The sequence below is a fragment of the Crinia signifera genome, chromosome 1, assembly GCF_055691185.1.
Source record: "Crinia signifera chromosome 1, ASM5569118v1, whole genome shotgun sequence".
Taxonomy (NCBI): Eukaryota; Metazoa; Chordata; class Amphibia; order Anura; family Myobatrachidae; genus Crinia; species Crinia signifera.
This window is the reverse complement of record NC_139217.1, coordinates 167,625,240-167,650,396: the sequence shown is the minus strand read 5'-3', so window position 1 is coordinate 167,650,396 and position 25,157 is coordinate 167,625,240. Positions and strand designations below refer to the sequence as shown.

General features: G+C 42.5%; 1 protein-coding gene across 5 annotated transcripts in view; it reads right to left on the bottom strand.

Annotated features, from left to right (window-relative positions):
• MAPK10 (mitogen-activated protein kinase 10) overlaps window positions 1-25,157 on the bottom strand; it is a 214,523-nt gene that overhangs the window by 104,621 nt on the left and 84,745 nt on the right. For 3 of the 5 annotated variants that reach the window (XM_083176471.1, XM_083176464.1, XM_083176501.1), the window contains exons 2-4: window positions 24,245-24,316; window positions 10,420-10,589; window positions 782-911 (exon numbers count right to left, since the gene is read on the bottom strand). In XM_083176471.1, coding sequence (XP_083032597.1) covers window positions 782-911; window positions 10,420-10,589; window positions 24,245-24,316 — 372 coding nt within the window. Of the gene's footprint in view, window positions 1-781; window positions 912-10,419; window positions 10,590-24,217; window positions 24,317-25,157 lie in introns of all 5 variants that reach the window. The other 2 variants (XM_083176482.1, XM_083176492.1) reach the window with 2 other exon arrangements.

Sequence of the window (25,157 nt, the reverse complement as noted above, 5' to 3'; positions counted from 1 at the left end):
GAACGCTCATCTATTTGAACATTGGCATTGCCTATCTCCCAACTTTAAAAGCAGGTACTGCTGCTGTGTATCGACATGCTCCTTGTAAGGGGATGTGGCCTAATTGAAAGGGAGCAGCTTAATGGGGATGACGCTTCTGAGGCCACGCCCCATTTAACTGCTTTGGGGGCATGCCCTGAGCTCTGTTTGCTAGCAATACCCCTGTCCCCTTGTTTGCCATGAATAGATGCTGGGCAGATGGGCAGGGTGGCATCTGCCCCCTGGGCCTGTACACTTTATGGCATTTTGGGCCGCGTCAACTGTCTGTCAGCCTGTAGTTCGCTGCACACCCCAACTAAACTTTACATGTATTTACGTTTGATTTCCCATTACATCCCAATTATTCCATTTTACTCATAAGTGGCAAAGCGCTACAAATGCTTTTAATTCTGCATGTCTGTACCTTTGGCCATTTTACTGTTGCTTTTTGTAAGGCCACTTTCACGCATTTGTCTCCTAGGTTAAAAGTTGCCAACCAGCCCCTAGCTGTGTGCATGGGATGCGAGACTGTCCTGCGAAAAATCAGGACAGATGTGAGGTATGGCATTGTGTTCAACACAGAATCAGGCCCTTAACCTCAATGTGCTAATCCGCATGGGAGATACTTTCACATTTGCCTTGATTTAACGGTATTCAGCACATTTGGTTTGCATTGCAGACATACACTGCAATTTTTGTATGAAAAAAAACATAACACAATAAGTAACAAGCACAGAGAGTAATGAGAGAGAGAAAAACTTACATTTTTATGATTTACACACTTCATTAGAACCAGTTCCCTGTATGCCCGTTTGGCATGTGTTTGATTTTGAAATGGTCGGCTGAGTTTCTTAATGGCCACATTCCTATCAAGCACAGCATCATAAGCAGCACTGAAAGACAAGAGACAGAAGCACCATAAGAACTGCTGTGTATTATGTCCGTTAGAAGAGAATGCAGAACAATCTCCAAAGAGCCAAAGCCGTTTTCCAGTGTATTAAAAGAACAATGTCCAGAGATTTAGAGAATCAATTTGACTTTGTAAGGTCAGAATATAAAACAGTGCTTGTTATCCTTCCTGTATACTTCCTCTATGATTGCTTTATCTACCATGTTATACCATTTTTCAGCAAATGCATTTGGAAACAGGGCAGATCCATATACTGTAGGGGAGAAATACTGTAATTATTACTACATGTTCTTTCTTCCTTACACTATATTAACTCTCTGAGTGCCAACATCTCTGTGAGAGAAAATAGCCACTAAAATGCTAGCTTTGCTCACATTTGCTATATAAATTCAAATAAAAAAATGTTGTGTAAAAAGATTAGGTACTTGTGAGTTATCCGGGCGCCCGATGTGGTCATCGCATGCCATTATAATAAGGCATACGATGCGATGCGACGCGTTTTACCATCGCGTCGCATGGCGTCTTATCGTATGCTTATTGTATGGTATGCGATGCGACGCGACGCGATGTTTACAGTTCCCGCCCATTTTTAAACCCGCCCTCTGGCACATCTGGCAGAAATTCAGTGTGAGGTAGTTTCCAGAGGAGAGAGCAAGTGATATTCAGAGAGAGAAAGTGTTGTACAGCGTTGGAGTATATTTGTGAGGTGAATTTGTGGACATTTGCCCCAATATTGCCCCATTTGGTCCCTTACACCTGCCCCATTTTGGCCCTTACCCCATTAGTCCCAAAATGGCTTTGGTTGATGGCATTTTCAGCCTCCCAAAAACCGAGGAAGAGACAGTCGTCTTCCTGCAGGAGAAAGGGCTGCTCCCATCGACTGCCACATGCCCAAATGGCCACCCTATGCGCCTGTCCCTGAAAGAGCGCAAATGGCGCTGCTACATTAAAAGCTGCAGCAAAAAACAGAGTCTACGGGCCTCCCTATTCTATCCTGGGTGCAGGCTCCCCTTCATGACTATCCTGCGCTTCATCTGGTGCTGGTGCGATGAACTAACATCAATTGAGTTCTGCGCTAAGAATTTGAAGCTCTGTAACAAAAGCACCATTTTCTATAACGCCTTGATGCGGGAGGCATGCCAATGTGACTTGCTGGCACAGCCTCAACGGCAGATTGGAGGCCCAGGGCAAATGGTGGAGGTCGATGAAACACTATTTGTGAAGCGGAAAGCCAATGTTGGCAGAATCCTCCCACAGCAGTGGGTGTTTGGAGGAGTGTGCCGGGAGACAGGGGACTGTTTCATGGTCGCGGTTGCCCAGCGAGATGCACCCACTCTCCTCGGTGCAATTGTGGAACACGTGGCACCTGGCAGCACCATCGTCAGTGATTGCTGGCGCGCCTACCAAACGACTGAACTGGAGCGGGCTGGGTACAGCCACTTGCGGGTGAATCACCGGTACAATTTTGTAGACCCGGACACGGGTGCACACACCCAGAACATTGAGAGACTGTGGGGTTGTGCAAAATGGCGCAACAAACGCCAGCGGGGCACAGCCCGCCATCACCTGGATTCATACATGCAGGAGTTCGTCTGGCGAAAGTGCCTGGCGGGAGACAGTGCATTTGAGCGTATTCTGCATGCGCTGACATTACTTGATAAATAATGATGTTGATTGATTATTGTGTGCTTTCTGATTGTTTGTTATTCTAATTTATTCCCTTAATATGTTAATTACACAGTTATTCCCTTTAATTCAGTTGTCCTTAATGTGTCAGATATGAATGATATTGATGAATGATATTGGATGCTCACAGCCACTCCACTATCAACGTGAACCAGAAGCGTGGCGAGCGCAGCGAGCCCGCGAGGGGCGGCGGTACGCGTCCTACGACCTTTTCATGCCCCCACTATCCACGTCGGGACACGCTTACCTGTGAAGGTATCCGTGTCCCGAGCCCGCGAGGGGCGGCGGTACGCGTCCTACGACCTTTTCATGCCCCCACTATCCACGTCGGGACACGCTTACCTGTGAAGGTATCCGTGTCCCCTCGCGGGGCTCGCTGCGCTCGCCACGCTTCGGGCTCGGTGGCTCGCTGCGCTCGCCACACTATTCTATTCTCAACTCCACGCCGACGTGGATAGTGGGGGCATGAAAAGGTCATAGGACGCGTACCGCCGCCCCTCGCGGGCTCGCTGCGCTCGCCACGCTTCGGGTTCACGTTGATAGTGGAGTGGGGTTCACAATGGGGGTGGGACTGACATTGTGTCACTTTTTGTGACACTTTCTGGGGGTTTTGCACTGCTAAAATCGGGTGCGATCGCATCGCATCGCATGCCATGTGGTTAACATGCGATGCGACGTGATCACTTTACATGGTACCCGATGTAAAATCGGGTTCGGGTGGTCATCTCGTCGCGTCGCATCGCATGCCATTTGGTTAACATACGATGCGACGCGATGCGAAATCGGGTTCGGGTGGTCATCTCGTCGCGTCGCATCGCATGCCATTTGGTTAACATACGATGCCATGCGATGCGACGCGATGCGTATACGACCAAAAATCGGGCGCCCGGATAACTCACAAGTACCAAAGATTATATTTCCTATATAAAGGTAAATATTGCAGGTCATTATGATGACTAAAAATATTTTCTTGGCAATTTTCACACCTATTTTGACAAATTCATATGTCCCACAACTTAAATACAAGTGACAATCAGCACATTTTTCTATATATTTTTATTTTATCTCTTGTACATATTTTTTTATTTTATTTTATTTTTTATATACAGGTTGAGTATCCCTTATCCAAACCATGGGAGTTCTACTGAACATGAGTTGTTGCCCAGAGCAACCAATCAGAGTTGATCTATTATTTTCTAGAATGTGCTAAATAAATAAGAAATGGAATCTGATTGGTTGATAAGGGAACATCCCATATTTAATTGAACTCCTATCTTATACTGCTTTCACATTGCAAAAACCTGCTTTCAACCCGATTTTCTAAACGTGTCTTAAAACTGGTCAAAAGCCAGTTAAACCCCTTTCATATTGCATGATGTAAAGGTATATTGCAGTTTAAATACCGTTTTGTACCTTTCAGATTCAACCCGTTTCACCCATAGAAAGCCATACAATGTCATTTTAAATGTTTTTTTCCTGCTTGTGGGCAGGGATCAAGTGTGGTTATCATTTATAGCAAATACCGTTTCTGAGCTGTTCAGACTGCAGGGAAAACGGCTCAGAAACGTGTAGGATCCTGCTTTTAACATGTGTCAAAATACCGGTTTTCTGTAACCGGTAAATTGACAATGTAGCTTTCACATTGCAGCTGGAACCATTTTAAAGCACTAAAAAAACGGCAATATACCGTGTTACAGCTGCAATGTGAAAGGGGTATTAGTATATTTACCTCAAAGTTTTGCTTATTTTTAGAAAAACAAAAAATCATTGTTCAAAACGGTTAAAAGGCCAGTCAGTGTTAGCAATATTTCATATGTATGTCTATGATATACCTAATTTAGTAATTCTAATTATTTCAGCTTAGATTATCGATTCAGCAGTGTATGGATGGGCATCATACAGTAGCTTAAATAAATAGTTGGTATATCACATTCAGTTTGTAACATGATAGTTACTTAAACATGATCAATAATTGCACCAACTGCATAGATGCTTAGTAAGGCCTTATTCAGAGATATGACGTAAATGCAAATTGCATGCAAGCAGCACTGTAATTCCATCCAATCTCCAGGAGGGAAATGCAGATGCCTCATTAGGAACGACCATTGAACATCAATGAGATTCATAATCATCTATGGTTTATAGTCGATGTTAAATACTTTTATCATCAATAGGGAAGACCCAGATGGTTTCGCTCCATCGATGGCACGGCATAACCAAATTTTTTTGGGGACAAGACATAGAACACACTGACACCTGTGAAACCCTCCTGTGAAGAAAAGGGATGGCTATCGGTTGGTGAAACCATCCATTGCACAGATGGCAACCATCGATGGCCAGTACTTCCTGCATGATGCTGTGATTCCAGTACTGAAGCCAACGTCACAAGCTGGGATCCAACATCACTTATACACTAGACGATTTGACTAAACTGTATTAACACTATATCACCCAGTGTGTACCGAGCATTAAAATGCAGGAAATTATAAAGCGGACAATACGTAAGTTAAAGTAACTAGTAAAACCTGTCTGCTGTGTATGATACCAAAAAATGACGGTTCTGTCTTATTTACATTCAAATAATTGTAAGTGGCTCGTTCCAAATATGAAAAAATACACAGAATTTGAACACATATCAAAATTATAAATGTATTTGAAGATGGACACAAACACAATTTTCTGTCTTGTCGGTTTCATTGTGTGAGATGTAAATGTTCTTGTTTCTCAATCTTCAAGAACAATAAGGCAAGCAATTTATCTAGCAGGACAGAGGGATGCGCCAGACATCATTAATCTTATTGAATGTATTCAGAAAATGTAGCTGCCTGGAATGAAATCTGTACTGTATGGTGGATGTTGCTTTTCTGTTGTCATCTACAGATGATATGAGGACTGGCACTGGATACAGGGTGGTTTATTTATTTATGTATTTATTTTTGTGAAAATGAACATTAAAGCTGATTAGCGTGGCTTAATTCGATGTACTGTATGATAAAAGCATGATGATTACATTTTTTTTATTTCAATATATTTATAATAAAAAAAAAAAAAAATCTTCAAAATGTTATGCAAGCATCAGGTAACGGAATAGTAAAATTGTAAGACACTAAGGGGCTGGTGCTGACTTAGAAAAAGTTGCTTCTAAAATTGCAAACATAAATAGCATTTACGAAATAAATGCAATTGTTCATATACAGATGTGTCCAGTTTAAATTGTTGCCGTAATGAATACATATATGGCGCAGCATTTATTCTAAAACTATAAAGGATAAGACCCTTTCTCCTCCCGAGGTCCTCTTAGAAGGAAAATGAAAGCTAACAAATATATGTAGGATTGCTAGCATATGATCATCAGGATATATTTATATCTTCCCAGGAAGGAGCCTGGGATGCATCAAGATCATACTGTATTCTGGAAATCCAACATTCTCCCAGGATTGGAATTTTGTTGGAACTTTGCAGTATCCTGTCCTGAAACTATAGGCCCCTCAGCACTTTATAAGATTTTAATTGTGTCTTGTAATGAAGATATTGTTATCCCTGTATACAGGCCCGGGCTGGCCATCTGGCACTTCTGGCAAATGCCAGGGAAGCCGATGACCAGGTGAGACGATTTCTACTTGTAAGTGGAGGCTCCGCCTCCCGATCGGTGCAGAGAGAGCTGCTGAACTCGTGGCAGGTCTGGCGGCTCTGTGCTTTGCTGAGGTCCAGGAGAGAGTGGTTATTCACACGCCGCTATTCCCCTCTCTCCTGCAAGCTGGGAGAGGACGTGCATGCACAGTGCATGTATGCATGTGCATGCCCGGCATGTGCACACATGTGACAAAGGTCACGCGCGCGCACAAATGCCAGCTCCGATTCCACGGCCCAGTCCATCGCTCATTTGGGAAGTGGGCAGGTTCTGGCAAATTTGTTTCTACAGGGAGTACAAAAGGAGCTTGTACAATTTAGAAGACTCCCAGATGTTCTAGGGGAGCAGACAAGTATACACATAACTGACTATAAACGATAGATTAATCATGTAAATCTATAATAATGTTCAGAAAAACAATGCCTGTATAGCATTGCCACCAGACAATAATTATATTGTTCTTCTTAATTGTTCTTAGGTTTATAAAAGGAAATTGTAAATTTTGCAGTCTATAATAAGCTGACAATCATTGGAACTGCTTCTGTAGAAGAGCAAAAAAGAACTGTGAACCTGGACAAACTATGCAGCAATTAAAGGAGTGTGCATTCATGTATTATTCATTTATTATTTTTGCATGCAGTGTAAATACTGGCTGCTTCTGCATGTAACATCAAATATTGGACAGATTTGTTTTTCCACTGCAATCTAGCAGGACAGTGAAGATGAGATGTAACAAACCAATGTCGTCATGATTTCTGCAAGATGTTTGCATTACCAAGTTTTCTAGCTTAATTAAATGTGTTCTAGAAGCATAATCATAAAGCATTTAACATTTAATTTTAAGTTTTCCTACAGTATGGATAAAATATAATCTGTTTATATTTCAGTGCTAATGAATAGAGTATTAATTTTGTTGTTCAAGCTCTTTATATAAAGTAATGAAGAATACAAAGTTCTTAAAATGCTGCTGTGTTTAAGTTAAGATGAAATGAAACTGCCCGACCCTGATACCAATAAAGAATATGTTCTCTGAGGTACTAAAATTCCAAATGCATAGTGACATTATTCATATGCTGAATGAGAGTATGCATTTGAAGTTCCAGGGCATATTAACAATGGGTAACATATTCTGTTGGACGGGAAAGCTTAGTGACTACAGGCTAGACAGTTTCTGTTTTGCAAATAAACAAATAAATAAACTTGGCACCTTGCACATCGCTGGGCTGATTTGCAGAAATATTGGCCTCAGAAATAAATGTGGATCCCTGCTTGTATTCAGTGCTCTGCAGCATCTATGTGGTGTCTTGGCACATTTCCACCTGCAAATGCTCATCTTTAGGAACATCCAGTTTCTACTCAGTTACACTTGCTCAGCAGTAATATGAGATCAGGCTGAGTTGTATACAACTCGTAGTCGGGGACGGATTTCCTGCTAGGCAACCTAGATGCTCGCCTAGAGCCCAGCGGGTGCCCCTTGGCCCATGGATGGGCCCCGGAAAATCCTGTCCTGTGCACCACACAAGCATTGCAGGCGCAGACATGGGGACTGATGGCATTGCAACAGCCAGCCCCAGCAGCAGCCCATCAGCCCCCAAACACACAGTACAACAGGGACACAGGGAGGGACCGCCGTTACCACATAAAAGACAGGTAGGCGGCTTTAGACAGGCTGTCGGCTGGGGAAGACAGAGACCAAATTCAGATGATTTGTCCACTTTTATGGGCAGCTGGGTGTGCCAACCAATTTTTGGGAGCAAGTCAATCATTCCGGAAGTGTAAGGTTAGACTGCTAGAAGGGAGGGTTATGGGTGGCATTGGCAGGGTAAGTATTCTTACCTGACTCCTGTCAGGATTCCCTCCATCCTTATGTATCATATATTCATATATAAATGATCACATTTAACAAAGTTAATTAGTTGGTCATATTGTACAGCTGCATATAGTCTAATGTAAATAATGCTCAAAAACCTAGGTGGGTGGAGGGGACAGTTTCAAATTCAAGAAGATAGGAAAAATAATTAACATAGGAAATTAGAAAAATGGAATCAAACTGGCATTTGTAGAAGCTATATAGATGAGAGGGAACGGTGTAAAATATCAGGAGGGTAAAATAGTGGAGATGGGAGTGGTTAAGAAAGAACAGTTAGGGTCACACTGTGACACTACCTGTCATGGTGACCAACTGTAATAAAACCTGACCATCATGTTGTTTTGTTGGCTTGTTATGTACTCCATTTTGGCCATTTTTGCCACAAAACCAATATGGTTCAGGAGCTGTTGAAAGGTCAGAGAATGGGTTTGCTTCCTTCAGTAGTTCTATAGTAGCAATCTGAAATTTAGCAGCAAATAAAATAAGCAGAGATAATTTGCACACATAAGCAATAAGGTTGTAGTGGGGGTGGCATCAAGGTAGGGTAAAGAGGATTGGACCAATGATCAAAAAGAGATGATACGAGGACATGTCCTCCAAATGTGGAAGAAGGATCCAACTTGACCACAAGGTCTCAAAAAGAGTTTAGAGGTGTCCGGGTACATTTAGTGTAATCGTTTTAAAACAGGCTACCAATGGCTATATACTCTTTACAAGTTTTCCTTAATGGAAACACTAATAAAACACCTCAAGAAACTGAGGAGGCGGATGGCCTTCCAAGTGTCCTCTACAAGAGAAGTACCCACATCTGACTCCCAATATTGATAGTGGGTCTCCAGAGGTGGAGAGTCATGTGCTAGGATAAAATAGTAAATTTGAGATATGGTAAGGCCCTGTGCTTACAGTGGATCTGGAGAGGTGGTGGAACTAATTTCCCTCTACCAACTAATCCCCCCTTCTCCTCCTCCCATTAGGCAGGGCTAGTGGTAGTGTTTTTGCCCCCCCCCTGCAAACTATAATGGTTTTCTGACATAATTACTATGAAGGGTCAAGGTGGGGGTTGAACAAGTTCCTCCTTACCATTAGAGGTGGTGGAACTCAGTTCCACCCCCATCCACCCCCACTTTAACATGTTCCATCGCTGTGAGGTTTTGCAAGGAGTTTGGAGATGAAGTGACAAAGTCTTGAATTTGAAGTTAAGGGTAGAAATAGGATCGCAGATAAAGGTTAAGGGGTGTACACACGGAGCAAATTTGTGCTATTTTCTAAGCAATCTGACTAGATTGCTTAGAAAGTAAGCACAGATCTCTCTGTGTGTATGCTCCAAGAGATTAAATATCTCTTGCTAACTAAATCAGTGCATGCAGTCCCAATCTAGTTAGATTGCTTAGCAAATGACTGCAAATCTCTCTGTGTGTACAGAATGAGAGATACTGATCGCAATCTCTCATTCTGAACATCTACCCGGCCTTTTTTTGCTTAAGCAAAATTGCTAAGAAAAATTGCTTAGCAAAATTGTTTAAGACAAATCTCTGCGTGTGTATGTGCTCTGCATGGGAGCTCTTTACACTAGCAAAATTGCTTAGCAAAATTGCTTAGCACAGATCTCTACGTGTGTATGCCCCTTTAGAGTTTGACCCTGTCTACCTTTTGGGGTCGACCTATTGACTGTCTATTTAGACACTGTCTATTTTATAATCCACATGCCCCTGTAAGATTGGTATGACACAAGTCCCCTTTTAAGTACTAAGTAATAAGCCCATAAATGGAAGGCAACCCATAAAGACAGAAAAACCTCACAAAAATAAAATAAATAAAAAGGAATATTATTTATATTATAGTCAGTAAGATTTTTTTTTCAGTAAAGGAAATGTGCATGAAGGATATAAATGATCAATAATCATGTAAACAAATGTATTTCTCACACATACGCACAGAATTTTGTCGAGAGATTGGACGTGTTCACATTTACCACTTATAAACAAGCCCACTCCCTTCGGCAAAACATGTGTCATTTACATCATTCTACAGAACATTTACTGAATTACCCCCTTAATCTTTTTATCCGTACAATTAAAATCTAGGTGAGGTGATCAGCAGGTGTGATTTAAATATGTAATTTGTATGGTATTTTTCTCATTTGCATTAGTTCTTTACTGCCAGTACTAGTCTTCTTACTCATTATAGACCTGTATGATCCTATACATTCATGCAATTTGCATTCTGTGATCATCTTTCAATTTGTGGACCGTCACTTTTATGATGTGTATAGATTGTGTGCAGTAAATCAATGCATGTACTTACCATACTATTCCCTGAGCCCCAGATCCTATGGGCTTGAGATTCTGGTAGCGTTTCAGAACCGTGAAGGTCGAGTCTCCTACTTCCACACTGTAGAACTGGTTGTCAACTTTGCTTTTGCTCATGTTGTAATGTTTGACAATATATGACACATCCACTTGATTACCGAATCCCTAGAATATGAAACACAAATGTAGGAACTCTGTTTTGCTTTTGATCATCATCAATAATCTATTATATAAGTATATATATATATATATATATATATATATATATATACATATATATATAAAATCATAAAAATAAAAACTTTAACTGAACATTTATAAAAATATTTTTATACAATGTTTGCAACTTTTTTTATTTTTTATATTATTAAAAGAGCATTTTTTTGCTGAAATATTACAATACGTTTTTAACAATGCAGAAGTTTTCATACACACGTCACGATGCACAAATGATATCGCACAAACTGATTTCAATATAACATTTGATCAACATAATACGACATAAACATTCAAAACTTAAAGTAGACTGTAAAGACATTTACACAACACAATGCAATCCATAAAGGTGTAAGACATTTGTGTGAAAAACAAAAATGATGTGCAGTCACTACACAGATTGCATAGAAAAGACTCAGAAACTTTGACAATGATTGGGAGTAGTATGGACTCTTTGAGATATTTCCAACAGGTGGAGCATACTGTACCATTTTAATACACATGGGGCCAAATGTAATAGGGTGAGAGTTTCAGAAAGTGAGAGATTTTGGGAGAGTTTTCCCCTTTTTCTTAAAGCAGCAATCAATTACACTGCAAAAGCAGGTTGATTTGGCCATGTAATTCATTGCTGCTTTAAAAAAAAGGGGAAAACTCTCCCAAAATCTCTCACTTTCTGAAACTCTCACCCTATTACATTTGGCCATGGAGTCATGTTTACTAAAGGTTGATTTTTACTGTTTAGCAATCTAAATTAATGGGTGCTATTCAATTATTATATAGTGCCCGATCTCCTGTCTAAAGTGAAGGGAAATCGTGGAGTGATATTCAACTGATCCATTTTTTGTGTGCATATCACGCTCATTGAGGTTAGGTTTAGCCACGTATTTGCGCAATTCAGCTCACCAGCCCCAGGCATAACGAGCTGAAATGCTGATGAAAAACAACTGAATACCGCCCAAGGTGTTTCCATGGCTAAAATGTTCTAATATTTAATAATTAGTATATAAAAAAATCTTCATCTAGTACAATGTTTTATTGTGTTATCAAAATTAATTTAATTAAAAATCAACAGAAATCGATGAAAAATTACCTTTAGCAAAGCCTTGAAAAGTGCTCAAATGGAAAGTGATAAAGTACCAATCAGCTCCTAACTGCCAGTTGGTTGGTCGTTTATCACTCTCCACTATAATTTTTTCAATGCTTAGTACATATCGCCCAGATCCTTCCTTCATTAAACTACACAGCAGCATATCCTCTCAATGACTGTGCAGCACAGCTAACCAGAAGATCTACTGCACTTAAGCCCTATCCTATGTCCAAACGCAGCAGTCGTCATGATTTGTTGTTCCGGTACTTTTTTCCTAGCACGGCGCCCATCGCATCGCATACCATTATACTAAATAAGGTATGCGATGGTATGCGATGCAACTCGATATTGTACAATAAAATATCGCATCGTATACAATGGTGATGGGTCCTTACGATGTTAAATGGCCCCCCATAGTGAACGCAACCCCCAGGATTAACGCCAACCTGAAGCATGGCGAGCGCAATACATGTGAAGTAATAGGCGTCCGCTCGCCATGCTATCTAAAATCAACTCCACGCCGACGTGGATAGTGGGGGTATAAAAAAGTCGGAGGACGCGTACATCCATTTGCACTTCACCTTTGCGTTGATAGTGGGGGTGGCGTGGGAGTGCATTTAACATTGTAAGCACCCATCAGGGTGCTTGTACAATTAAAAAACGCATCAAATTGCATCGCATCGCATGCATCGTATGCGGCTATATGGCATACGATGGACATCGGGGGCGCCTTGCTAGGAAACAAGTACCATTGTTCCAATATTAAATACTTTATAATAAAGATATGTTTTTAGTGTGTACTCTGCCTTAGAGCCTAATTCAGATGCAATCGCTGGGATGCAAATTCACAGCCTGAGCGATATTTAAACTATTATGCATGCCCATGGTCTTCCTGCAAAAAGGGCGATTGACAGGCGGATGGGGGGTGAACCCAGGTGTTTGAAGGAACGACCTCTAACCTCAGCTTCGGCCCAGATCTGCCATGGTTCATTACAGCACTGGGTAAATCTACTAAGGCCATTGCATACGGGGGAGGTGGGGATTCATTCGATAGTGAGTGTATTCAAATGGATTTGTAGAGGTTCACACAGCTGCTATGGCATTCGCAGCTATGCAAATGGGTGGGTTTAAACTCTGAAGGTGCAGCGACTAACTGCTCATTGGGCTACGAGTATTAAACAGCCCAGCGATCGGGTCTTAATTAGTAATTTAGCCATAAGGTACAGTATTTGATTTTATTTCCATTTTCCTTTAGAGTTACAGAATGATGCAATAGTTGCATGTCAAGACTAGGGGGTCAATTTACTGAAGATTCTTAAACAAACAAGTCATTGTGTTGCACAGATCAACTAATCAGATTTTGTATGGAATACAATAGAGGAATGATAGCTAGAATCGGATTGGTTTATATAGGCAACACCATCACTTTTTATATTTCAAAACTTTAATAACATGTTACCCTTAGCATCTAATCCCGTCTTATTGTTGATAGAGAAGGAATTAGATCTATTGGATTTCTCATTGATAAACCTAATTAACAGCACCTCACATTAGATCAGGCTGCAGACAAATATGAGTTTCTTGTTCCCTTTAGTAAATATACCCTAAGTGTATCAATACAGTATGTGGGGGCTAATCCCAAACTGCCTATTATAAAAACAACACTTAGGGGTAGATTTATGAACATAATGGGTGCAGATACCACTTTTCCCCCATATATGAATGCATTCATGTGAGTTCAATGACAAATAATGCTCTGATGTGCAGGCCAATACATGAACGCTCAGTGACACTGAGCGTTCTGCCAATTACAGTACAGCTATCAATTTTGATATCTGAAGGTGTCATAGTCCCATCACCTGACTACGGCGGCTGCGGGCTCCGGGCTGCAGAGGACACTCTGAAAAAAAAATTTGTATGGATTTTTTTTTTTGATAATTGACCCCACGAATGGGAAATATGCATGTGCCGTCATTCAACAATTATTACATTTACAAATTCTCTAATTAGAAATCCATGCTTAATTAGGCCCTATGTACTGCTATAATACAACTTCCCCTTATTCCTTTGCAATACATCATCTTCGTTACATACTGTAACTATTCATTACCACACAGGTTGGGCCCTAGGGTAGATGTATTAATTACCCTGTAGGTAGCTCCATTCATAAAGCCTAAACTTTAATTTTAAATTATTCAACTTAATTTCAGTTCAGACCCACAATCATAGCTTTTATTGCCCATGTTCTATATCAAGCTGTTACTATGGTACAAAGTTTCCTACAGGCTGGTATTGAAATATTATGTATTGAAGGAACAATTTTGAAAGTCAAGCGAGGGTGGTTTTGATATACAGGTCTAATAAAAGTACACCCTAGCAAGGGTTAATGTTTGTAACAAAAACAGCAGAAGATTGATTTGATTTTGGGAGGGAAAATAAGAAAATGTAATTCCAATACTCTTCATATCCCTTACTCATTTTATTTACAGCCCATGCTGCTGTACTTGAAACAAAATTATTGCGCTCAAGTGAACTATCCAAAAGTCACATTACAAAAAGTGCCACAAACCTGATTTATGTGTGCTCATGTATTATCTGGGAGTGAGGGAGCCAAACACACCAGGATGTCTATCATACTGAAATATGCCGTACTGAGCCACACGGGGATGTATAACATGCTCTTGGTCTGACAAATGACAGTACAGTGATTCTTTAACTAAATACAGTAATAGAAGCCCATCAGCCTTCGATAAAGGGAGCTTCAGTGACCTTGGCTTTCTATAAATATTGGGATGGCAAATCCTGTACATACATAATTGCCTTTCCTGTACATAATTGACAGGCTGCGGGGAGGAAGGGATAGGATGGCGGGGACGGAGGAGGAAGTTAAGTATACTTAACGAACCCCTTATGGGATTCGAAAATGGGATTCTAGCATCCATTTTTTTTTTCTGACTGCCAGCATTCCCATCAACGGTTATACGTATGTATTCCACTTCCTAGTCACATTGCATTGCAATTTAGACACAATTTTGGCGTTGCACTGGACCTGTCAACTCACTAACTCCAGGCATTTCACAACGTATGGCATAATGAGTCTAGATGTATGAAAACATATATGTAAAACAGGTAATTTAATCTGTATTAATGGAATTAACAGAATCTGTTTCCCCTTCATTGGCTACTTTGCACCCATACAATGCAGAGGTACCAGAGAAAAAGGACCATAAGTATCTCGACTCATCCTTAAATGGAATTTTTAGTACAAATAAGGACATATTTTGCTTAACCCAGAGGTCCTCAACTGTTCGATTAATCAAGAAACTTGTCTATGTGTGCAGTGATTGCTATCTAACTGTCTGACTTATTTGTTGACAGCCACCATGCTGACTGAGAGTGAGCAAGGGGCCAAGTAAAAAATGGTATATGGTCGTTAGGTCGACACGGCTTATGTCGACACATGACATATGTTGACATGGCTAAGGTCAACATGGTTGGAAGGTCGACACAAGCATTAAGTCGACAATGGCTCGGTCGACAGTCAAAAGGTCAACATGGGTTTTTCACTTTTTTTGAACCAACATATGCCGACAGGCGGTATTTCCTGCCCTACCATCCACTAGGGCGTGCATGGAGAATAGAATAGTGTGCCTGAAGCATGGCGAGTGCAGAGACCCATGTGAGGGGATGCGGTACACTTTGACGGTGTCCATGACGACCATGTTGAAATTTTGGACAAAAAAACACGTCGACCTTTTGACTGCAGATCTAGCTATTGTTGAAATAATGCTTGTGACAACCTTCTAATCATGTCGACCTTAGCCATGTTATAATAATAATAATAATAATAATTTTATTTATATAGCGCTCTTTCTCCAATAGGACTCAAGGCGCTTAACAGATAGAATGAATGTAATACAGTACAGAAAAGCTTTTCATAAACAATACTTAAGGGACTGAAGGAAACGCTTGAGTAAATAGGAAGGTCTTGAGTCTGTTTTTGAAGCATTCTAGAGTGGGGGTCTCTCAAACTGTGCGGGGAAGTGAGTTCCATAAAGTCGGAGCTGAATGGCTAAAAGCTCAACCCCCAGATGAATTACGGGAGATCCTAGGTACTGCTAAAAGTCCCTCATCTACAGACCGCAGTAATCGGGTGGGACAGTATGGAATCAGAAGCTGCTTCAGGTACCTTGGGCCTTGGTCATCTAGGGCTTTGAAACTCAGTAGATTGATCTTGAAAATTATTCGCCATTTTATTGGCAGCCAGTGAAGGGAGTAGAGAATGGGAGTAATGTGGCTAGAGCGGGGCTGTTTAGTTTGAATGCAGTTTAAATCCTGGCGGTCGGGATCCCGGCGTTCAGAATCCTGACGCTGGAATTACGACCGCCGAAATCCCGACACTTTCTCCCTCCGTGGGTGTCCACGACACCCCTGGAGGGAGAATAATATAGCGTGCCGAGCGTAGCGAGGCACCGGGCCCGCTGCGTGGCGAGCGCAGCGAGCACGTAAGGGGGGGCGATCCACGTCTCCCCCTTGTCGGGATTTCGGCGGTCGGGATTCCAGCGTCGGGATTTTGAACGCCGGGATCCCGATCGCCGGGATTTCATACTGAATCCGTTTAGTTAACAGCCTGGCAGCTGTGTTTTGTACCAGCTGTAATCGGTGCAGTTCTTTTGCTGGTAGACCAAGGTAAAGGGCATTGCAGTAATCCAAATGAGATGATACAAATGCATGTATGACTTTTGGCAAATGGGATTAAGTGTTTGATTCTGGCTATGTTCCTCAGATGAAAGAATGAGGATTTGATTGTGGTTGATATCTGATGTTTAAGTGTCAATCCACCATCTAGTACCACGCCAAGATTCCGCACATGCTCAGAGTTTTGTAATTCTGTACCCCCAAGTGTCAGTCCAGTTGGGTGGCTGTGCTGCAGTCATCTCCTTTGATGTTGAGGTCCAATCATAAGGACCTCTGTTTTATCAGGATTCAGTCTCAGCCAACTGTTGACCTATTTCATGTGTCAACCTAAGCCATGTCGACCTTCAGTGGTCGACCCAATGCATGTTGATCAAACCCAGTGGTATCACACTATAACTAAATTAAAAGTGCAGCCATGAATTGTGAAACCACCAGTGAATGAGTAATGGTGGAACCTGTCATACTCAAAACACAGAATTGTAAATTCATTGGAGATCCAACGTTTTTATATTGAAGCCAAAGAAAAGGGGGAGGGAAGCACATACAGACACAAAATAATTTCACTGCACTGCAAAACCACCAGAGATTTAGGGTGGCCACATTGTAAAGCTTAGAGAGAAAATTAGGTCATATAATGAAAACAGACATTTGGGAACCTGCGTTTTACAGTGGCACCAAATTTGTCATTAAATAGTATTTATGTATTGTATATAGGTCACTGGAATGCACTGAGAATGATACTGAGATCACTGGAATGTTCTCTATATTGTACATTAGTCATTAAGATGCTCTCTGTATTGTGTTTCGATCATTAGCATGTACCATATTGTATACCGTAGCCTATAATAGACCAGTGGCGGATCCAGCACGGGGCGATAGGGGCGGTCGCCCCGGGGCCCTCCACACATCAGGGACCCCCACACTCAAATACATGTACGCCGCAGCTGCTGCATGTACGCTCGTGGCCGCACAGCCCTGGGCCTACCCCGGCCCAGCGAGTCTCTCAGTCTCCCGAGATATCCCAGGAGCCAGCACGGCGAGTCTCGCAAGACATCTCAGGAGCCAGTGCAGCCTTGGATCGCACAGCCCTGCACCTGCCCCAGCCCAGTAAGTCTTGCGAGACATCCCAGGAGATGCCTGGGATGATGTAGGCCGTGGCGGCAGGTCTGGACCTGCAACATTTTAATGAGCAGCAGACAGTGCAGCACAGAGCACTGAGAGCGGCCCTTCACTGGATCCAGCAGCAGCCAGAGCCCTGGAGCGCCCGGCTCCTCTCCTTACTCCCTCGCTGCTCGGCTTTGTCAATTTGCACCACCCGGTCAATGCAGACAGTAAGGACAAACACAAATACTATCCAGAAGACCTGTAGCTAGGTGTCTGTGTGCTCCTTGTAAATGTTAAGGACTTTACCCATCCTTATAATATTTGCTTATAAATTTTCCATCCACGTTATATTGGCCACACTGTTGAAAACCCTGCAGATAAAAACATAAAATGTAGAAGAAAGGGTAATACACATTATGGTGAGGTGTGACCATGGACTTATTGGTCCACAGAGAAAATTGAGGTGGATGACACTGTAGTAACAGAGGCAGGGGTGTTTGGCAGGAAGGGCTGGGAAGTAGGGTGGTACAAGAGTAGTAAGGTTTGGGGGATATTAGGGTGGAGGATTGGGGCAAGATGTCGGGCCTTGCAGGATAGGGATGCGGTCAATATGCCGGCGGTCGGAATCCTGACCGCCGCAATGCCGGCACTTTGTCCCTCTATGGGTGCCCACAACACCCATATAGGGAGAATAAAATAGTGTGCCGAGCGTAGCTAGGCACTGGGCCCGCTGCGTGGCGAACGCAGCGAGCCCGCAAGGAGGGGCTATCCACGGCCCCCCCTTGTCGGCATATTGGCGGTCGGTATTCCGCCCGCCAGGTTTCCGACCGCCAGCATTTCATACTGAATCCGTTGGATATATGCAAGCGTGGGCCAAATTATAGAGAATACTACAAGGCTATGACCTGTTAGAGATAGTAAAGGGGGAGGGGGGGGGGCACTCAAACAGTGCCCCTGGCAAGATCCATCCTCTCCAACCCCAAGTTACAGCCCTGATGCCATCTGAAGTATGTTAGCGAGATAGAAATTGATTAGAAATTGATTATGTTTTTAAAGAATAGATATATCACTTTTATTGATAGAGGCCCCCCACAAGTGTGTTGTCCAGGGCCCCCACAGACCTTAATCCGGCCCTGTAATAGCTTCTGCTTATCATATTAGACAATCCATAAACTCAGTTCCATCTTACCCAATTTTTTGTGTCGCAATGCACCTGCTGATTAGCCAGGGCTAATTGTATTTGATATATTTTTTTTTTACATTGAATTCAATGTAAAGACATCTGGAGGCACCACTCCAAGATCGTAGGCCTTATAATGGGAGGTAAAATTAGTAATCATATTAGCCATGTTACTTGAATGTACAGTAAGAATAAGATACTGTAGGGCTGTTTAAACTGGTTGTTTGTTTTTGTATGATTTCAGGATATTTGCAAGGTGTACATTGGCCATATTTAAATAAAGTTTTAATGTGCTTGTTTTGTTCAAAACAATGTGACCAAGGAAAATTATATAAAAAAAGCAAACCACTTGATCTACAGCTAATTAATCATTGTTTTTTTGTAGAAATGTCAAGAAAACATAGAATGCCAATATCGGACTACATGAATCATAGAACATTGAGCTGAAACTTAATAACATTTTGTCATTTATTTGGATACATGACACTGCTGGATTACAGGCAAGAAAAAAAATATGGAAAGTTCAATTGATTACATGTCAGATTGAAGGTCTTAAATTATATTGGTTCTTTCTACGAATTTCAGTAACAAAACCTGTCCTTTCCCGATTTGAGGAAATAGGATTATTAATCTTGTTCTGCAAACTACATGCCAAATGTAACCTTCACATTGTATACTAATTAGTCAACTTGGCCCTATAGACTCATCTGTTTATCTAGCAACGGTACTTCTCCAATATATTATCTCCTTACATTTATACACTGAAGACCCCAGGGGGCACTGAAATATATATATATATATATATATATATATACACAGTCCATTGTACTGGCACTCACATCAATGTTGTTATCTTGCTGGGGTGACATTCCGAGGTAAAAGACTTGCTAGCAGGTCATTACTTTGTATAGAGTAATAGATTGGAGTCACTCACCAGTCTCAGGCAAAATCAAATGATTTATTCAGGCAGCATGGCAATATTGGTGGGCATCGACGTTTCGGTCCGCCTCTGGGACCTTTTTCAAGATACAATACAGGGGCTAATGCCTCACTATTTATGCAGTTTATGACCCGGAAGTGTTTCACCACAATTAATTAATCAATAAAACGAACCAGTTAAAAAATATACATATATCAAACAGCTTATATACATCTCTGACATTGGGGTATATTAGCGCAGAGTCCAAATATAAAGTGCAAGTGCTTATGTGCAAGTTTAAGGTGCTCAAACTCTAGTGCAGCAGACTAAACATACCTTTGGCCCGCATGTGGAACGCACGCCACCGGACCCGGAAGTGACGCGCGTGTAGTAACCCTGCCGGCTGACGCGATGTGTAGCACCAGCGTCTCCGGCGTATCCAACGTGTGTTGTGCAGCGCAGACCAGTAACACTAGCCTTTTTTTCTATTTCCTGGTTTGATAGCTTGCGTGTCACGCATGCGGGCCATACAATATGCACAACACACGTTCCTATCCCTTTCCTTTGCCTTCTATTGTGGACCCTGGGTGACCTCCGTAGAGGCTCCCTCTTGCTGCCCCCACTGCAGGCAATGATCGGCGGGTCCCGCAGCCGAGGGACTCCCAGAACGGGCTGCCGCCATCTTGACTGCCACCCTGCTGCATCTACTCAGAGGTGAGTGACTCTGAGTGGCCCCTAAGTGGGCTGAACACCCCAGCTGCTTCTCCCTCTGCATGGTGAGAGCTAGTGGGTTAGCAGAGTCCCCACTAACAACAGTTGCTGTCCTGCCTGTCAAGTCTGGCAGCAGCAAGTCCTTCACTGCCTGCCCAACAACCTGTATCCCATAATTACCTACTGCATCCAAATTGGGCTGCTCAATTCCCCATCCGATGACCTCTTCTTTGCTACTACAATCTGCCCTCTGCCCTCCTCCCTTGCCAGGTAGAGCTTTCCAGGACTCATGTCAGTGGCTTCAAGCTCCAGGAGGCTTTCACTCACCCCGTTGCCTTGCTAAAGAAATTAATTTTGAACATAGTGATCCCAATATACAATACTCAGTGGGTCACCTTCCCCCCCACTCAGCCGATCCCTGTTGCCCTGGGTGACGACTTCACTCCTACCCAGGATCCGATGGCGTACTCCATCATGCTTTGATACTATGCCCAGAGATGCCACCGCACATGTGACCCGTAGTCTCATGCCCATTCCATAAAAAGGATACATTCTGCTATAATATACTAGTGCAAGGAGATCTGACCAATTCTATCTCGAGAGTCTTCTGACATACCCCACCATGCCCTCTAAGAAACCTAAAGGGGTTCCTCCCCTTGTGTCTTCTTTCCTGCACGGGGGCTGCACAGGCCTTAAGGGCTTCCCCCGGCACCTCTGTGGCTGTGTCTGCAGCTGACACTCCTTCCCGTAACCCCAGCCAGTCTCTCTTAATGGTGGGCGTCGATTGTGCCCCTGATACACCACTTACAGCTGGTCTATTATGTCAAATATTGTCCATATAGGGAAGTCAAGATCGACCCTATAGACTTCCTACTAGATTGTAAGCTCCTCTGAGCAGGGCCCTTTTCCCTCCTGTCGTCAAAGCCCTCTTCTCTTCACATTTCAATGACAGTTCTCCTATACTAAAACACTCAGTGACCATCTTCGTCCTCATACTCATCTCCATCATTGGCCACAAGCCTCTAGTTGTATGTTAATTGAGTCTTCACTACTTATATTTAAGCTTTAATGTGTATTGAACTGTGTTGCTCTTTATTTGTACTCTATTTCTGTTATTTATTCAATGTAATGCCAAGTTTTGTCTCCCTGTACTGTTCCTTTCTAAGGTGCTGCAAAACACTTGTGGCGCCTGATAACTAAAATTATAATAATAAAATTGAAGCAGTTAAAAACAAGCTGGCAGAACTGGAGGATAGATCCAGGAGAAACAATATCAAAATCAGAGGGATTCCAGACTCCGTATCCAACTCCGAATCAGAGGGGTATGTTACAGCGCTGTTCTGTAAGCTACTGCCTACAGCAGAAGACAGGGACCTCTTGATTGACCATGTTCACCCACTCCCACACTGTCTCTTCAGCTCTCCCCAGAGACACTCTTCTCCGTGTCCACTTTTTACCACTAAGGAGCGCATCCTGAGAGCTGCAATGTAGGCTCGGGAGGATGAAAATCGGGGAGGCCTACAGATTTTTCCAGACCTCTCTGCAATGACATTAGCCAAATGAAGAGCACTAGCCCCGATTACGGTAGCCCTAGGAGCCCATGACATCACCTACCGTTGGGGTTTCCCAGTAAAGCTTTTGATTACCCACGAAGATTCCACGCATATCGTCTCGTCCCTAGATGCCGGAGTTACACTCCTCTTAGAATGGGACATCATGGTGAACCACTCCTCCACCTCTAAACCAAGCTTGGCTCCCCGTACAGAATGGGCGAATACTTGTTACTTGTTTTATGCTATTTCTCCGTTAGGCAATAGATTATGATACTGTTTATAAACTGTTTTTTATGTCTCACACTGGGTTTGTGGATTTGTTATTTACTAAGTGACTTCCCTGCCGGGTTTATATGGGCGGTGACGTTAGGCCACCTACAGAGCCCCCACCTGCAGTAGTCATGTCGGTCCGATATACTGGACCGTTTTGGTTTTGTATTTTCCCCCTCCTCTTCAATTTTTTCCCTAATTTTCCCCATAGTTATAATCCCCTCCCCACTAGATTCTGTCTAATGTTACAGAATACTCATAGCACCCCTCAAAGCCATTCCTCAACGATAATGCTGCATCTCCACCCCATCACAGACCACACAGCCCAACCTTACAAATTACACTGCCTACCCTCACCCAGATTTAATTGCATTCCCCTGGGCCCTTGCTTGCTTTCTGAAGTGAAGAAGGACCTTCAAGTGAAGACACACAGGGGATCTCATAAACACCTTTCAATAAGTGGCTTGGGGCACAGCGCTGTACATGGCGCTCTTCAGGCTGTGGTGCTCTAGGGAACATCCCCGTCCAGGCAATGGCCAATGCCTTCAGCCACCCAATACTGCGTCCTGTCCTGGAACAAAACCCATCTGCTGAAGCTGCCAGCCTTTGTCCCCTGATCTTCATTCAGGTAATTTAAAGAGGTATTTATTTGTTTTGTAATATTTAGTAAGTGCTGTGTGTATAACTCCCTCCAAGACTTGGCCATGGCACTTCTGGTATCACACGCTGGGGTCTTCCCATTATAATAATTTCTACCCATATTCTGGACAAGATTTAACCATTCCCATTGCGTGCGTCTCACACGCACGCGCTTCTCAGTTTCCCGTCGGTGGGGGGAAGGGAACCCTATCCGTCTCCACTTCAGGGAGATGGACAGGGTTAGGGGGGGCGGCAAGGCGGCAGGGACCCGGGGTGACCCTCGGCGAGGCGGTGGGGACCCAGGGGGAGCCCCGTTGTAAGGCGACGCGCGTGAATCTCGTGTGCGCGCGTTCCCTTATGGCGGCTGGCGGGGGATGGCGGCTGGCAAATCTTCCGCCATCCCCTGCAAAGCTGGGACCCGCTCCATCTGTATGGGCTCTTTTAGATAAGGCATGTCTGAACTATGGCCCTCCAGCTGTTGCAAAACGACACATCCCAGCATGCCTTGCAATAGTTTTAGCATTCCCTAATAGCAAAACCGTGGCAAGGCATGATGGGAATTGTCGTTTCAGCTTGAGGGCCATACTTTGGACATGCCTGCTTTACATTATATTATATATTAAAATAGCTACAAATGTTGCTTGTTTGAGCTTAAATTGGTAAATCGTATTGTATCATTCATTTTTTTATTATTATTATTATAGAAGTGAACCTTGCTCTTTGAGTTTGACATTAGCTTGGGAAGCTGCTGTATGAATCAACACTGCAGTTGTAAAATGCCACAAAACAAGCACAAATAAATGTACTTCACCTCTGAATCAGCACTTGCTTTCTACACTGTTTCATCCATGCATTCCTTTAATACTGGTAATATCTTGTTGTGTCATTGTTACTGACAAAGGACTGAACCACAAACATATTTTGAATATTTAATAAACTGCATGAAACACATGATAAAAAAACTTTAAAAACTTATTAGCATGTGTATGTCTGGTGTTTGCATGTACTATATTGTTTAAATGAAGTCTAATAAATGGATTATTGACTTTTGTCATTAACCTTTAGCGCACAATAGATTGTGTTTGTGTATAATGTCATTTCTTTTTCTGTATATGTATTTCTCTGTTATTGTATTGGGATTTATCCTGGCAGTAAGTATGACTGGATGGAAAAAGACTGGATTCTATGACAATTGACTGGAAATGTATTTGCTCAAGTTAGCATACGATTTATCATTCTTATATCAACATTGAGGAAAAGTGATGCAATGTTGTATAACATCCAAGTGTAGACTAACAGCATGACATTCATACAGCTACATTTAAACGTAGAACTGACAAATGAAATTGGGAAGCTATTAAATGATAAATAACAAACAATTAGGAAGGAAAATGGAAGTACAAATTCATACGGTACCTTGTTTTACCTGTAAGGAACACACACCTGACAAAAGGCAATCTTCACATCCAGGGTAGGTTCACTGCAGTTGTACAAGAAATGTCGGCTCATAAATACCTGCAAGAAGATTAACATTAATAGAAGATTATATACTGAAACCCATAATGAATAAAAATAAGGCTGTCATCTTTCTAGCACAGCTTTAAAAAAATAATATTAATATCTGATAGGTTGCTATAGATTACATTGCATTACATTATAACTGTGTTATTAAAAAAGACCTTATGAGATTTATTCCTGGAACAACATTTATGAATGATTCACTTAATAAAAAATATATACTGTATAATACAAAAACATTCAGCGCAGTTAGGGAACTGCAGGCACACAAAAAGGCTTGGGGATTATTTCTGGCAACACAACCAGTTGGACAGCATGTAAAGAATGAGTATGCATCATTGGATAGACAGCAACTATGTCGACAGGCAGGAAGGTCGACATGGCTGAAGGTCGACATGGGTTAGGTTGACAGGGTCATTAGGTCGACACAAGCATTAGGTTGACATGGGGAAGGTCAACAGTCAAAAGGTCGACATGGGGGTTTTCACGTTTTTTTTGTCCTGAATATCGACACAGTTGACATGGACACTGAAATGTAGCACCGCGACCCCTCGCATGGCTCACCATGCTTAGGGTTCGGTGCCTCGCTGCGCTAGGAACACTATTTTGTTCTCCTACCACCCCCTAGTGCAGGGGTGGCCAACCAGTCAGAGGTAAAGAGCCGAAAAATATCCGTAGTCAAGTTAAAGAGCCAACATACGTGCGCCGAAGGCACGCGCGCCCAAAAAAGGGGCGTGGTCTATTTGGAAGTAGGCCAAGCCCCATTTTTGTGTCTATGCCAAGCCAGATCCACACAAAAAAAACACTGAATCAAGCCAAATCCACATAAAATACACTG